At 49.1% G+C, this 15,667-nt stretch overlaps 1 protein-coding gene across 1 annotated transcript in view; it reads left to right on the top strand.

Moving 5' to 3' along the window:
* Positions 1-1,111: 1,111 nt before the first annotated feature.
* The window catches only part of nid2a (nidogen 2a (osteonidogen)), a 36,333-nt gene continuing 21,777 nt past the window's right edge, over positions 1,112-15,667 (top strand). Inside the window, exons 1-8 of the mRNA XM_063007700.1 lie at positions 1,112-1,312; positions 2,713-3,015; positions 8,028-8,269; positions 8,356-8,846; positions 9,077-9,226; positions 11,529-11,774; positions 12,801-13,001; positions 13,676-13,903. Of these exons, the coding sequence (XP_062863770.1) occupies positions 1,112-1,312; positions 2,713-3,015; positions 8,028-8,269; positions 8,356-8,846; positions 9,077-9,226; positions 11,529-11,774; positions 12,801-13,001; positions 13,676-13,903 (2,062 nt within the window). The remainder of the gene's footprint in view (positions 1,313-2,712; positions 3,016-8,027; positions 8,270-8,355; positions 8,847-9,076; positions 9,227-11,528; positions 11,775-12,800; positions 13,002-13,675; positions 13,904-15,667) is intronic.

Genomic DNA, 15,667 nt, shown 5'->3' with positions numbered 1-15,667 from the left:
ATGCGCACATTTCTACACTTGAGCTGATTTGAGGGTTAAGAACCTTTGCTCAGGGGACCAACAGAGACCATTTGGTTGTAGCCTCAACAAATTAAGTAGGGACTGAACCGGCAACCTTCTGATCACTAGTCCAATTCTTTAACTACCTTTTTTAGTTATCCCAAAATTTGACTCTTGACAGAAGGCTTGGCTCTTCAGAAGATACAGACTCATAAATTAGACCCACAATGTCCTGTAGAGCAAGAGATCCTTGACCAGCGATCGTTGGCCACTTTAGGGTCCTAATGCTAGATAGTATTAAGGTCACAGTGTTCCATACCTCGACTCCCCAAAAGAGAAGGATAAAAGTAGCTTCATTGGACACTGACCAGACCAGGATCTTCTCCAGATGCCAGAGGAACACCTCCGTGACAAATGCCAACCTCTAGTGTGCCCCGGATATGAGAAAGGTTGGCGCTGACCATTTGACCGAGATGCTAGACTGATGTCTACCATACAACAATGCAAACGAAGTGAAATATCCCTCGTCCACCATAGCAGTCCCATTGGTGGGATGGTCATTGCTGGACACTTGAACTTTGGACACTTGCAAGGTTTTGGAGGATTTTTTTGAGATCTCAATTATCCCAATTTAAGGGAAACTCAGAGTGTATGTGGTTAAACGTTCTGTATGTTTTTGTTTGGAAAAATACCAAGCAAACTAAAAATCCAGATGTATCAAATATGCTACAGAACAAAACTCTTATGTGCTACAGCAGGTATATGGTGGTTCTCAACCTTCACTTGAGTAAAATATAACATAAATAAATGCTGTAGACCTGTTCTTTCTATACATTTATGCAAGTTTGACTGGATTTCGTGATTTTGGTCACATTTCAAGTCCACTGTAGCCCAGCCGAGAGAGAACTTGAGCACCACCAATTATCTAAACGCTCCTCTTGGTCCGCCTTCAGCCCAGCCCAGTGTGATGGAAATCCCACCAATCTGGCAACCACGACGAGCTCAAATTCCTATAGTTTTATCTGCATCTCGGTCATTTACTCGTTCACTCATACAGAGTTCCTGCAGTGCTGAGGTCTCCATGTGGAACCGTTCCTGATACACTTGAACCATGTGGAACAAACCTGTGCTGCTGTTATTACAGCTCTGCTCCATAGTGTCCGAGCTCCAGGCCATAGAGAGGTCAGAACTCTTCCCTTATGGAACCCTGAATGGAGACCAGACCCTGCAGGAGGGAGATGATGAGACGTCCAAGGTGATGGCACTGACCAAACCCATGCGCTTCTTCGAGACCAGCTTCACCAACTTATACGTGAGTACAACTGATGGTTCATTCTTCTCTTCCTATAGTGATTGATTTTAGTGCATGTGTGTTTGGTCAGTAGACTGGACTGTACATGGACATTTCTTTAGGTTACAGTGAACTTCAGTGGTCAGTTTTAATCCTGTATTAAGCTCCCAGTGTTTAGACTTGAGAGTTAGATGTTAAAATATCTCATCTCATAATATTCGCACTTTATGCTTTAAAATCTATTAATTAAATATATTAAACAGGTAAAAACCACGACTGTTTTGTGTGAGAACCCGTGAGGACCTGTGATGTACCTGCTATTTTATATACTATAGTTTGTTTATGTTTGTTTATGTAGTTACTCGTTACACAAGATTCATCAATTAACAAGTTTTAACGTCAAACACAGTCATGGACAGTTTAGGCTCCAGTTCATCTCACTTGCACTGTGGGAGGAAACCGGAGCTCCCGTGGGAAACCCACGTATGTGTAAATGCACCCGTATACATTGCAGTAGATGATAAAACTAATTAAGCTCCATCAACTGCATTCACGAATTAAACTTCGGGTCGTGTTCCAAACCGAATTAAACCCTCTAAGTAGGGAGTATTACACACTCCAAGATCTTCAACCAGGAGAGTACAGACTGTTATAGCTGCAACACTAAGGTGGGGAAGGGTGGGGGGATGGCAGATTTATGTATATTAATGAGTTGATGGAGTTGAACTCAAACTGCTCACGTTTCTCTTCAATAAGCACCAAGCAGCTTTTATTTGACTTTTTACTGTATTAACAAAAATAAAAAGCACTTTTTTATAACTGTGGAGTCTCCAGAAATATCCTGGTGAAAAAAGTATAAAAGTAGATTTTATTACATGTATACATGTACACAGTAATAATGAAACTGGAACATAAGCATCGGTGCCCAGCTGTACAAACTCTGTCTTCTGGCTGAACGGGCACAAATTCCCATACACAGACACACTCCAAAGTGTTGGGGGGTGTCCGACAAGCTCATGGTCAGGTGTCCAGATACTTTTGGCCATGTAGTGTATATGCATGTACACTATACATACAAGCATGTGGCCTGAACATAAATCAGAGATCAATCGTGCTGAACACCTTTAGGAACAACAAGAGCATCAGTTGGCTTCCAGGCTTTCTAGTCTGACAGAAATTCCCACAGACACACTCCAAAATCTTCACCCAGGAGAGTACAGACTGTTATAGCTGCAAAACTAATGTGGTGGTTGTGGGGGGGGGGGGGGGGGGGGCAGACGTATATATGTTAATGCCTAAGGTTTGGAATGAGACTTCCAACGAGGAGGAAATGATGACTTTTGATAAGTGTATCTCCAGATTACATGCCAGTAGGTGGATTAGCTCTTCCAGATTGACCCTAATTTCTCCTGTCGTTCCAGGTGGCCACCAATGGCATCATCTCGCTGCAGGACCTCCCCATGGAAAAGCAGTACGTGGACGACGGCTTTCCCACCGAGTTCCCGGTCATCGCGCCCTTCCTCGCCGACATCGACACCAGTAACGGACGAGGCGCCATCTACTACCGGCAGACCGAGTCTCCCGGCGTGCTGAACCGCATCGCCGACGTGGTCCGGAGAGGGTTCGCGGGGACGCAGTTCACCCCGACGCGCGCCATCATCACCACCTGGGAGAACGTGGGGGCCTACGAGGAGGCCACGCGCCACGCCGAATCACCCGCACGGGTAAGAGAGAACCCTCAGTGCCCAATTTGGATTGCCAGATTGGATGTACACACGTGGTTTGAAAGTATTAGGACACCCTTCTATTTTTTTAATTTAGTTCCACATACTGATTGTGTTTATTCGTTTGGGATTAGATGGACCCCAGCTGGGTGGGAACTTCCACCCCTGAAGCTCTGGGTTCGGTCCTGACCCCTCAGCGCCGCAGGTTAATAGTCATCTCTCCCAGGCTCTAATTTTAGGCCCACGGGGCACCTGTGCTCACATACTTGCTCTCCACTAACTACTAATCTGTCCCCAAAAAAATCCCCGGACCCTCTAATTTCCCCCCGCACTTCTGCAGGAGGAAAACGGTGGGAACGAGCGGGGCCCGGCGGCTGGCATGTTCTCTCTCTCTCATTTCTCTCGCTCTCTCTCTCTCGATCTGTTAGCGAGGGATTATCGGCTCCTCTCGCGCCGGAATGTGAACGAGTCGTCGGGGGGGGACCGAATCGAGATCTCACGCCTGGTCGGGCGTGTTTGAAAGACGAGTCTTGTTCAGGAGTTGAGATCGAGAGCTCTGGGTTCCTTATCTGACCAGGCAGGAGGAGCGAAACGGTTCTTAATAAACGTCATTTCATGGATTTATTTAATTAATGATTTTATTAAAGGGTGAAACACGCAGATCAGAAGTTTACATACACACGATCGTGTTGGAGTTTATTGTGGGTACAAACCTTGGCTGGATCCTTGGTCGCTCCACTTGGTAGATTTAGTAGAGCGTATGAACCTTTGACATTGTGATTTATGTATTTATTTTTTCTGATTTATACTTTATTGGCTTCATTTCACAAAGTAAAACAGGGCACATACTTCTGCCGATACGTGACATATATCAAAAAGAGTGAAGATTTAGGTAAAAAACTGTACACTCACAAACACGCCCACCAACGTCCTATAAATGTAATGCAAACCTACAAAAGCACCTTGACGTTTTTAATGCCATGCATGTCACGCTACAAGCAATGTTTTTGAGGTGTATGTAAACTTTTGACTCGCCCCCGTGTTGTGCAACGCCGAGCTCCTCAGCCGGACGTCCGGACGCCCAGCTCTGGTTTTGGCTGAGCCGCCCGGGTCCAGTTTCAGCTCCAGCTGATGAGGAGAAGCCGTAAGAAACGGCGGATTGTGTGTGGCTGTTCAGACCCGGCGGGATGGAATGAATGGGCTATTCTCTGGCAGGGGGCGCGGGGTGGGCCCGGGCTGGGCTCGGCCCTCTGGAGACACAGCTGTGCTGGACGTTAAACATCTCTGGTTATTTATTAGTTCAGATAAGAGCTCGACTGTTCTTCGCCAGGACGTACTCGGATTCCCATCCTGGAGGCGGCTCGTAAACAAGAGCGTAATCACTCACCCCGCCAGGACAGCTTGTTGATTCGGGACGGCCGACAGCGCTCGCTGAACGCCGTCCAGCGGGTCTCCGCCCTGTTTTTAGGACCCCACATGGGGTCACATGAGATATAAAAGGAATGAAGCGTAAGATTGATGAACCTCATGGATTGTGGGTTGCGTCATGTTCTCTAGGTGGGGTCCAGGAATTTATTTTTCACCTTGGTTGGGGTTCTTGGCTGCCAGAAGAGAACCACTGGTGCGGATTGCCTTTCCAAGTTTGTGGAAACAGTTTAGGGAAGGTTCTTTGTCAACATAGTGACCCAAACAAAAACCTGACCTCAATCCGAGGATACGTCTTTGGGACGAACTGGAATGTTGGTTGTGGGCCAGGTCTTCTAGTGACCTCATTTGACTCTTTTGGTTCTGGAATGGGATGTCCAACAAACCCCTAGTCAGGTGTCTACATGCTTTTGGCCGTATAGTGTCCGTATACACACTTTATTGTGGAAGCTGGCGCTTTGTTTGGTGCTCCAGAGCTGAGACTATTGGGGTTCCTGCTCAGGGGTCCAGTAAGTCAGACAATCTTTCGTTTTCCTGATCAGAACCCCAATGACTGACCACCGTCGCCCAACTGCAGGGTCTGTACGGTTTGGCTCGTCTGCCACGTTCATCAGAAGGTGGTTCTGAACGTAGACAAGATCTTCATGTCATGACGTCCTGATGTAATCCATCACGTTGGGTGTTTGTTTGGTTGGAAGCGCCGTTATCTGGACGCCGGTCTTCCTACCTGGTCGCCTGTTGGACGCCGCGTCGCGAATGTCACGCACGGCTCAAATTCTTGGCTAAATCCGACAGCTGTCTTCATATTTTTGGCAACTGATAAGCAGACCAGCAGACGTCGTTATCAGTGTTGGACGTCCCTCGGTTGGGATCTTATTTGTTCTCTGATTACAGAAGAAGCTCTGGAGGTTGTTGGGGGATGTTTGGGAGGCGCGTGTCCTGCGGTTCTTTGCATTTCGCCTCATTTCCGCTCCTCGGCCAAACTTAAGCTTGGGGAGGAGTCTGGACCGCCCCTCGTCTTCCTCTGGGATTGATTATTCGTCGGTACAGCATGATTCCTGCCCTCGGGAACGTCCTTCTCGAGTTTGTGGTCGAGGAAGTGGGATGTGAGAATCGGGACGTCGTACGGAGGTGTTACTCCTCGAACAAATAAGCACTGGAGGTTCAAGTCGAGCGTCCGACCCTGCGCCCCGGCCGTACCCGTCTCGGCCCTGCCGCGAGTGGGTGCTTAATAAGTCACAATAACATCTGTAACCGTCTTTGAAGCGTCTGGTTTATGGGCGTGTTCCTGTGCTGGGTTCCTGTAGCCCTTCCAGTCGGTGTGGTCTTGTAATTACGAATCCGATGCCGACGTTGTGGGGGTAGCGGTGGAATTAGGCAGCCTGGGGCTCTGTGGAAGCCAGATGCATTGTATTGTCAGTGAAGGGTCCGGGGGGGGGGGGGGCAGGAGGTGTCGTTTCGGGATGGTCACCGAGGTGTTACGTCTGTAAGGCCGGACAGGCTCGAGTAATCAAAGCCGAGAGGCGTTTAGCACTTTTCCTCCGGACACAAAGCTGGTGCTTTCTTTATGATCTGTGCTTCCAACTTGGGCACAACACTTTAGGGAAGGTCCTTCATGTTCCAGCATGAGCGAGCTCTATAAAGAGTTCTGGAATGCATCAACCGGAACATCAACTGATCGATCAGCGCCCGGCCGCACAAATTGCCCGTTTGAATGCTCGGAATGGGCACAAATTCCCATACACAGACAGCCACACCTCACAGTCCTGTGAGAGAAGACTTCTCAGGAGAGCGGCCGCATGCTTTACATTTTACATAAGATAAGTTTATCATCACACGGAGGCAAATTCGGAGATACCGGCAGTAAGAAAACGTGGAACCGTTTCAGTTCCGGTGTGTGGACCGTGCAGGTTGAGAATACCCAGAATACAGTTTGCTGGGGACTCTGGAAGAGCCCAAGAAGCAGTGTGTGGCAGAGATGTTCACAAGTCACGAAATACGAGTCCGAGTCAAGTCACGAGTCAATATAATCTACACAAAACATATATTATAAATGTAGCGTAGAAATAAAGAAATAATCTGTAAGTTCAGATAAAAACAACAACAGATTAGCGAGTGTATTTAGCCGTTTTACTTCGTGTCTTTACTTTCCTCCTCATTGTGTAAATGAATGTAATTTCTGTAACAAGAAGGTTCCAGTTAAAAGCTTCAACTGATACGTTTTGTTTTCATTACAGAACAAAAGCGCTCGATAAATCACGGCACAGCGGCCAAAATCCCAAACACAGCAAAAACAATCATAACCGCTGCTTACCTTAGCTTCTGTTCTTCCAGATGCTATTGCATTTATAAGCGTGCGTCCCATTAGGAACAGAATCCGTTATTTTGTAAATGTGCTTATAATTAAAAACCTCCAAACTTTTCCCGGTCGTGAAGTAAAACAGGAAGTCGTTAGAAAGCCGATCGAGCGTTTCATTACCGCGTCATCTGTGTGACGCAAACCGAATAAATGCAAATAACAGCATTTCTTACTAACAATTACAATCAGAAGCTCTGATTGGGTCAGAAAGCGGTTCTTACGACCATTAGCACCGATTCTGTAGGAGCGTTCACAACTGTTGTTCCTGTGAAGTGCACTACGTAGGGTATTCCACCATTTTAAGTGAGATTCTGATCCAAAGGTAACGAGAATGTTTAAATGAAGTGAACTTCAGACTGTGTAGGGAGTAGGGAGCGACGCTTCATCACTACACCGGAAGCTGCTGGAACATTTACACGTTGTGTGTGTTGTGGGTTAAGACGGCCGGAGCGTTATTATTATTACAGAGCAGAATATTTATAATAATTATAATTATATATATATATATACTGTATATATATAATTGTCACACGTAATTAATGTTAACACATGCTGACGTTAGGGACTCTTGTTGTTTACGAGTCATTTTTTTGCGAGTCATGAGTCGAGTCCGAGTCATTTGAAATGAGTCCGAGTCGAGTCTGAAGTCGATGTGTGTGTCTCGCCCGTCAGAGTCCCGTCTCTGATCTTAACGAGACGATTGTATAAGAAGCGTCCCAGACGAGACACTGGTGTTTACAGCACTTCAAACGAGAGGACCTGAGTGTTCCGCAGAGACGCTTTTAACTGGGTGTGAAAGACGTTCAGGACCAAAAAAAGCGGTTTAAAGGGGCACCGGCGGCACGTTCGGTCAGTGACGTAACCCTGTAAAATCAGTGGTACTGCAGTGAGACCGTGGGAAGAACCAAATATGGGCTCGGCCCTGGTGCAGGGTACTTAGCCTTCCTCGTTAAACTCCATCCCGAGGTTTCTGTCCCATAGTGGCACTAAAATAACGTAGGAGCTGGAAAAAGCTTTGTTTAATATGAACAGTGTGATGTGGAACAGTTAGAGGAACGTAAACAAGGTGAGCAGAAGCCCGACCCAAAAATAATTGGGCGTGTTTGTTAAGGTGAAGGTCGGACGGCGTTGACAATCTGATATCATGCGAAATCAGGACTTAGCGTGTCTCTCCATATGTGAGCACAACACTGGCAGGTGATAAAAAGTGGCCTCATTTTTTTTGTAGGTGAACACGTTCCAGGCGGTGGTGGGCTACGACGAGGAGAACACCTACGCCCTCTTCCTCTACCCGGCGGACGGGCTGCATTTTTTCGGCGCCCGCCCCAAAGAGACCTTCAACGTGGAGATCGAGCTGCCGGCCCGAGTCGGATTCGCCCGGGGGGAGGTCTACAACCTGTTCTTCTTACGGACCGAGGGGCCGCACTTCAGCCTCACCAGCAACGAGCAGTCCGTCAAGAACCTGTACCAGTAAGCAGCAGTGCATCAGTGCTGGGAATAAACGTCACGCTGTCCTAAAACTTTTGATTCACCTTGTTTTTATCGTCTCCCTTCAGGACGGGTAACACCGGAATTCCCGGCGTTTGGCTCTTCCACGTCGGAAGCGTGCATCCCCTCGAGAACGTAGTTCCGGCCGCGGCCCCGGGCTTCGTACCCACCCCCCGCCGCCCCAGAAAGCAAGAAGCGTTCCGGGCCACGCCCGAGTACCCTGAGGGAGAGTACGAGCCGGACGAGGACGCATTCGACGACGAGCAGGAGTACAACATCGACCCCGACTTCCAGAACCCGGACGCCCCGGAGATCCCCGAACACACCGGTCAGGATCCGCCAGCCGACCTGGACGAGGTCACTCCGCGTCCTGAAGCTCCTACCCACCGCCCTGCTCCGGCGGGGCCCGACGACCGCCCTGAAACCGGGAGGGTTTACTCCGAGGACATAGTCCAGCGTCAGCTTCCTGCTCCGGAACACACCCTTCTGGAGGCGTATCCCGTCCTCCCGGACGCCGAAGTGGTCAGCGTGGACGAAGACGTGGACGTCCAGTCCGGAGGTGAGCCTCAGATCAGTTCCCACCCAGCGCGTCCATGTCACGTCTACACCTCTCCTCCTTCTGCTTCTTTTACTGCACTGTGGTCAAAAGTATGTGGACACTGGACCTCACATGTGGCTTGTTCCAGGTGTCCACATACTTTTGGTTCGCATTTGTGCCACGTCTGAGGGAGGGAGGGAGGGTTGGACAGGGTTCGTCCTCACCGTGTTTCCTCTGTGTTCCCCTGGCAGTGATTCACTACTCCACCGAGAACAAGGAGACGTGTGAACGTTTTCAGCAGACCTGCAGCCAGAACGCCTACTGCGCCGATTACCCATCAGGCTACTGCTGCCACTGCAGCCCCGGCTTCTACGGAAACGGACGCCACTGCCTTCCGGATGGTGAGTTGCTTGTTCTACGTGTTTTTGAGACCCCGCGGTCACGTGTGGGGACGTTACGGACGTTCGGCTTCGTTGTGTTTTATATTAGATTCTGCTGAACTTAGACCCGTCGTCCTCGTTAGTGGACGCATTTGTCTGCCATCTGGTGGTAACATGCAGTTACGTGAAAAGTCAAATTAATTGAATTCGTCAAGTGAACTTGGGTTGGAGTGCATCTGGCGTCCCGTCAGGGGGTTGAAGAGGGCGTGGGATTGGTTAGGATTGGTTAAAATGCTTGCTTTGGTTTGGGTTTGGGTTTGGGCATCAAGGCTGATTTGATTTAGAACTAATACAAAAAACTGATGGCACTAGAATGCTCCACCGCTCCTGGGTTGCCTCTGTTGGGCCCTCGAGAAGGGCCCTTAACACTCGATTGCTTAGACCAGCTCCGGGACTGGTCCGGCCACCAGTGCGAGTAGGGTAATGGTGGTGGTGATGGTGGTGGTTTTGTCACATGAAGCTTAGCGCGTCTGTCCGTACGTGATACGGCTCTGTGTGGGAACCCAATACTGACGGGTGATAAGGAGTGGTCGCAGATGAGCATTGGATATGACTAAATTGGGAAAATTCAGATAAAAAACTACGATCATTGTTAGTAATGCTGGTCGTGATGACGACACTCCACTGTGATTATTATTTATAATTCTGATTAATCTTTTGGGCTGCCAGCCAATCAGGAACAAGCATTTTTCCATCCAGTTATTGCTCATGATGGTCTCACCTCCTTCTAGATGAATTGTTTGGGCTCTTTGTACCCTTGACGGAGGTTCCTGGAGGTTAAACTCCTGGATTCGGAGCTTCTCTGAACCTTTACTTTACTTCAGTAACGTCCTCTGGGTAACGAGGGCCTGAAACGCTCCTGCGCTCGGCTCGGTGACATTTCTGCTGGAAAATGTTAGTAAAGGGAAAATCGCGGTTGGCGGAGGGTACGAGCGAGTACAGAGGAAGCTCTGTGTGCTCGTGAAGCGGGCGTGGTGAGGACGTGTGGACGTAACGTGGTTTTGTTATGCAGAACACAGCGGTGTGGCGCTCGTGTGAGGTGTTCAAGTGCGCCGCTGATTTGTGCAGTTTTGGACGGCTGTTTTATGGGCTGTTAAATGATCACTGACTCGTTCTGAGATATGGAGACTAGATGTTTAGTGCTCACTACATGATTACAGCAGGTTTAGGGTTAGAGTAAAGGTAAGAGGGTTGGAGTGAGGGTTTGTGGTGAGGGTACGAGTAAGGATGAAGGTAGGAGTGAGGTGGATAACAGAGTGAGAGTCAGGATTAGATTACGGGTCAGGATTAGATTAGGATTAGTGTATTGGTTAGGGTTCATGTAAGGGTTTGGGGTAGTGTGAGGATTAGGGTGAATGTAAGGACCAGGGTTAGATTAAGGATCAGAGTTAGAGTGAGGGTAAGGGTATGGGGTAGCGTATGGGTTAGGGTTAATTTAAGATTTAGATTAGATTAGATTAAGGGTTAGGGTTAGATTAATAATTAGGGTTATATTAAGGATCAGGGTTAGATTAAGGATCAGGGTTAGATTAATAATTAGGGTTATATTAAGGATCAGGGTTAGATTAAGGATCAGGGTTAGATTAAGGATCAGGATTAGATTAAGGATCAGGGTTAGATTAAGGATCAAGGTTAGATTAAGGATCAGGATTAGATTAAGGATCAGGGTTAGATTAAGGATCAGGATTAGATTAAGGATCAGGGTTAGATTAAGGATCAGGGTTAGATTAAGGATCAGGATTAGATTAAGGATCAGGGTTAGATTAAGGATCAGGATTAGATTAAGGATCAGGGTTAGATTAAGGATCAGGGTTAGATTAAGGATCAGGATTAGATTAAGGATCAGGGTTAGATTAAGGATCAGGTTTAGATTAAAGATCAGAGTTAGATTAAGGGTAATGGATAAATTAAGGATATGGGATAATGTATGGGGGTTAATGTAAGGTTTAGGGTTATGTTTAAGGTTAGGGCATGGATTAGGGTACGGGACAGGGCTAACATGAGGGTAAGGGTGAGGGTATGGAATAATGTTAACATAAGGCTTAGGGACAGGGGTAGAGTTAGAGTGAGGGTAAGGGTATGGGGTAGCGTTTGGGTTAGTGTGGGTATTAGGGCATGGGTGACTGTAAGGGGTAGAGAGGGTAAGAGGCAGGTTTTGGGGTTATTGTAAAGGCTAACCCTAGACCTGACCCAGTATTAACTGTTAGGAACACAGACTCTCAGTACCTCGGGCCGACCTGATCGTTCTCCTTTACCCCCTCAGGTGCCCCTCAGCGGGTGAACGGGAAGGTTAACGGGGTCGTGACGGTGGGCTCCACCCCGGTAGGACTGGACAACATTGACCTTCACGCCTACATCGTGGTGGGCGACGGGCGAGCGTACACGGCCATCAGCGAGGTCCCGGAGACCCTGGGTCGGGCTCTGATGCCCGCCACGCCCATCGGGGGGCTTTTCGGGTGGCTCTTCGCCCTGAGGCTGCCCGACAGCCATAACGGCTTCAACGTCACCGGTAAGAACGTCACGTCATCCTGATGTACAGGTATATTAATCATTATATTATAATCATTCATTAGATTCCTGAGGAGGTCAAACAAGGTGCCAGGAACCCGAGCTGTGGCACCAAGGAGCCACCAATGTTTTTTGACGTCGTCTTTGGTCCTCATGTCCATTTTTAAGGTGATGACCAAAGACTAAGGTGTCTCGAATTTGAATCTAATGCGGCGCCATTGGAGGAATGGACGGTTGTGGCCTTTTATTAGTGTTTTATAGGCTGGAAATTGATCCGGATCCTTTGAATCTTTCAATTATATTATGCACTGTTGGGGGTGAAATAAGTTTTTTCCTAAATGCTTCTTTAATCTTGATGTTTCGTGAATGTTGGTATGAAATGAGGGAAAGTGGGTAGAGCTTTGGGCTATCGATCAGAAGGTTGGGGGTTCAAATCCAGGCCATTATAGAGCCCTAGAGCAAGGGGCGCTCCGACCACAGTTTGTTCTTATCCCTAGTTTCCCCGTCCAGATTTTTCTGGAATTGAAAAATTCACAAATCTCCTCTTTGTGAAGTCGTTCTGTACACACTCTTGTTGGATATGACGCTCAGGGCCCCCCACCCCGCTGCTTTACGACGTGCTGTGTTTGTTTAGCACTTCGCCCCCCCCGTTGCGACTCGCTCGAGGTCTCTCTCGCTAATATAAACGCTCCTCGCACTGGCGCTCCTCCAGCCCTCTATCTCCAGAGCCGAGGGTCCATCAGCGCCCCCCTCCCCTGCTCGCCTCTTTAATTTAATTTAAAGCAGGTGCTGAAACGTCGGGCTTTTAATCTGGGGGCCGGAAAAAAACGAGCCATCTGGATCCGATCACACAACCTTAAGGATGAGTTTGTAAGGACGAGCACGTCCTGCGGTCAGCGATGAACCCGCGCGCCAAAAACCCTGGAAATCTGGAAATCGTTCCAACATGCGTCTTGAAGACCGACCAAGGGCCTCGCTTTCGAGGGGCCCAACGATTCGAACCCTCTTCTCTTTCTCTCTCCGTTAGGTGCCGAGTTCATCCGACACGCCGACGTGACCTTTTACCCCGGCAACCAGCGCCTCAGCATCGTCCAGACCGCCAAAGGTCTGGACGGCCAGAACTACCTGAGCGTGGACACCCGTCTGGAGGGCAGCGTGCCGTTCGTGCCCCTTGGTGCCAGCGTCCAGATGGACCCCTTCTCGGAGATCTACCACTACTATCCATCACGTAAGTAGCTCGGAGCATGTTAAGGTATCTAGGAATTTAGACACGCCCTCTTCTCGGGAGTGCAGGATGATGGGAAATGCGTCTGTAGACACAAACTGAACTTTTAGGTGCTGTCCACATATTTATGACAGGTCAGTACGTTGGAGGTTTGATGTGTGGGTTGGGTCATTGTCCGGTTGAAACACACCTACCTCCCAGATTAATGATCCTGCCGATCTATTACGTTAGCCAGACAACTGCTAAGATCAGGGTTCGAATCCCAGCCGTGCTATCGGCTCTGTCTGACCTGGGGGTGGACGTCCAGGGTCTTTCCGACAAAGCTAAAGCAGTTATTATTATTAAGTCCTAATAGAATAATAGCGTAATGCTGCCGCCACCATACTTCACATCATTATGTCTGATCACACAGAGGTCACCGGCATGCTCACAGTCAGGCGTCCGGATACTTTTGGATGCTTAGTGTAGCACAAGGCTCCGATATCATCATGAAATATAAAACGCAAGCTCACTTCCTCTTCTCGGGTCGCCGAGGGGTCCGGCTGTAAAAAGTCTGACCCCTGCGACTTCCTTTCAGAGGAAGCTGCGTGCGGTCGTGTCGAACCCGAACGCTAGCCTTCGGCGTGGGCGCTCCCGGCGTTTCGGGTTTGTGGCGTAACCCCTGTCTCCTCCCGCAGTGATCACGTCCAGCTCGGTGCGCGAGTTCACCGTGGTGTCGGCCGAGAGCGGAGCGGAGAAGTTCACCTTCCAGCTGAGGCAGAACATCACGTACAGGGACTGCAGGCACGCGGCGCAGGGCGTGGCCGAGACGCTGCAGCTCAACGTGGAGCGCACCTTCGCCATGTACGTCAAGGAGGAGCGCGTCCTCAGATACGCCATCACCAACAAGATCGGCCACGAAGGAGGTACGCTTCTCAGATCAAAGCCTATTTAAGTAAATATTGAAGGTGGGGTTAGCAGTTTAGTCATATCCAAGTCCTCGATTGTGTCAGACCTCCATGTATGCAATACTGACCACTTCTTTTCACCTGCGAAGTCACGCACAGCTGTCCATTATCCCCCGTCTCTGTGCAGCACCATCGATCAGCCACCAGAGGGCGTGATTGCACCAATCAGAGGGTTAAGGGCCTTTTCCAAGGGGCCCAACAGTGGCAGCTTGGTGGTGGCGGGACCTTCTGACCTCTAGTCTGGTACAGCTGAGCTACAAGTGCACTCGAAACGTATAAATTTATAGCGCCATCGATCAGCCAGCAGAGGGCGTAATCGCACCAATCAGTGCATTTTAGCAGACGATTCTATCCAAATTGTGAGGGTTGAGCAATTTAAGGGTTAAGGGCCTTCCTTAGGGGCCCAACAGGGGCAGCTTGGTGGTGGCTGGGCTTGAACCAGACAAAGTTTTAAAGCAATTTTACAAATTTCACGTCCCGAAACCCCTCGTAAGCAGCTGAGGGCGACAGTGACAAGCCTATATATTAAGAAAGAAGGGAGGAACCTGGAGAGGAACCAGGGTCACCAGGGAGTCTCCGAATCTCAAAATGCGTCTAAAACCAGACTTTAATCCTCTCCGGTACTCAACCGGCACCAAGAGATGTCCAGTTTCAAAGGGTGTTCCAGCAGGTTCTCCATAAGCACCTCCAGGCTTCGATACACTCGAGCGGTCGCCTGTGACGCCTTTAGCTTTGATCTTCTGGTGGTTTTTTGTTCCCTCAACACCTCAGTAAGTCTCATCATCTCACCGAGCCGTGAGAACAAAGCTCTCACGAGTGCTCTGTTGTCGTTTTGAGCTCACCCTCTCCCCCCGTGTCCTTTAGCGCGCCCTTATATCTGCGCCGGTTCTTTATTAACTCGTTGACAGGGGACGGGAGTGCATGGGGGAGCTGGCGTGAGGGTTCGCTGCCCTCCAGGAGCTCGCTGGAGCTGTAAAACACAGGAACTGTGGAGTGTAGGCGTTCAAACCAGGGGGGCTTTTTGTTTTAGCTAGGAACGATGAATTAAAACTGGTGTCCTTGCTTTGGTCTTTATTCGGATGGTTCCAGGGTTCCCATTTTCAGAGTTCCATAGTTCCCGTCTTCAGGGTTCCAGGGTCCCTGGCATTCTTGCTTCGGCCCTTGTGAGGCCGCATTGTTCCGAAAACAACTTTATTCGGATGGTTCCAGGGCTCCCGTCTCCAGGGCTCCCGTCTTCAGGGTTCCTGGTATCAGGGTTCCAGGGTTCCTGGCATTCTTGCTTTGGTTCTTATGAGGCCGCATTTTTCCGGGAAACGGCTTTATTTGGATGGTTCCTGTCTTTAGGGTTCCAGGGCTCCATTCTTCATGGTTCCAGGGTTCCCGTCTTCAGGGTTCCAGGGTTCCCATCTTCAGAGTTCCATGGTTCCTGTCTTCAGGGTTCCAGGGTTTTCGTTTTTAGGGTTCCATGGATTTCATCTTCAGGGTTCCAGGGTTCCTGTCTTCTGGGTTCCAGAGTTCCCAGTTTCAGGGTTCGCATCTTCAAGGTTCCATGGTTCCCAGCTTCAGGCTTCCAGAGTTCTCATCTTCAGGGTTCCAGTGTTCTTGTCTTTAGTGTTCAATGGTTCCCATCTTCAGGGTTCCAGGGTTCCCGCCTTCAGGGTTCCAAGGTTTCTGTCTCCAAGGTTCCCGGTTCCAGGGTTCCAGTCTTCAATGTTCCCGGTT

Source organism: Trichomycterus rosablanca, chromosome 13, assembly GCF_030014385.1.
Source record: "Trichomycterus rosablanca isolate fTriRos1 chromosome 13, fTriRos1.hap1, whole genome shotgun sequence".
Taxonomy (NCBI): Eukaryota; Metazoa; Chordata; class Actinopteri; order Siluriformes; family Trichomycteridae; genus Trichomycterus; species Trichomycterus rosablanca.
This window is presented reverse-complemented; position numbering and strand designations above follow the sequence as displayed.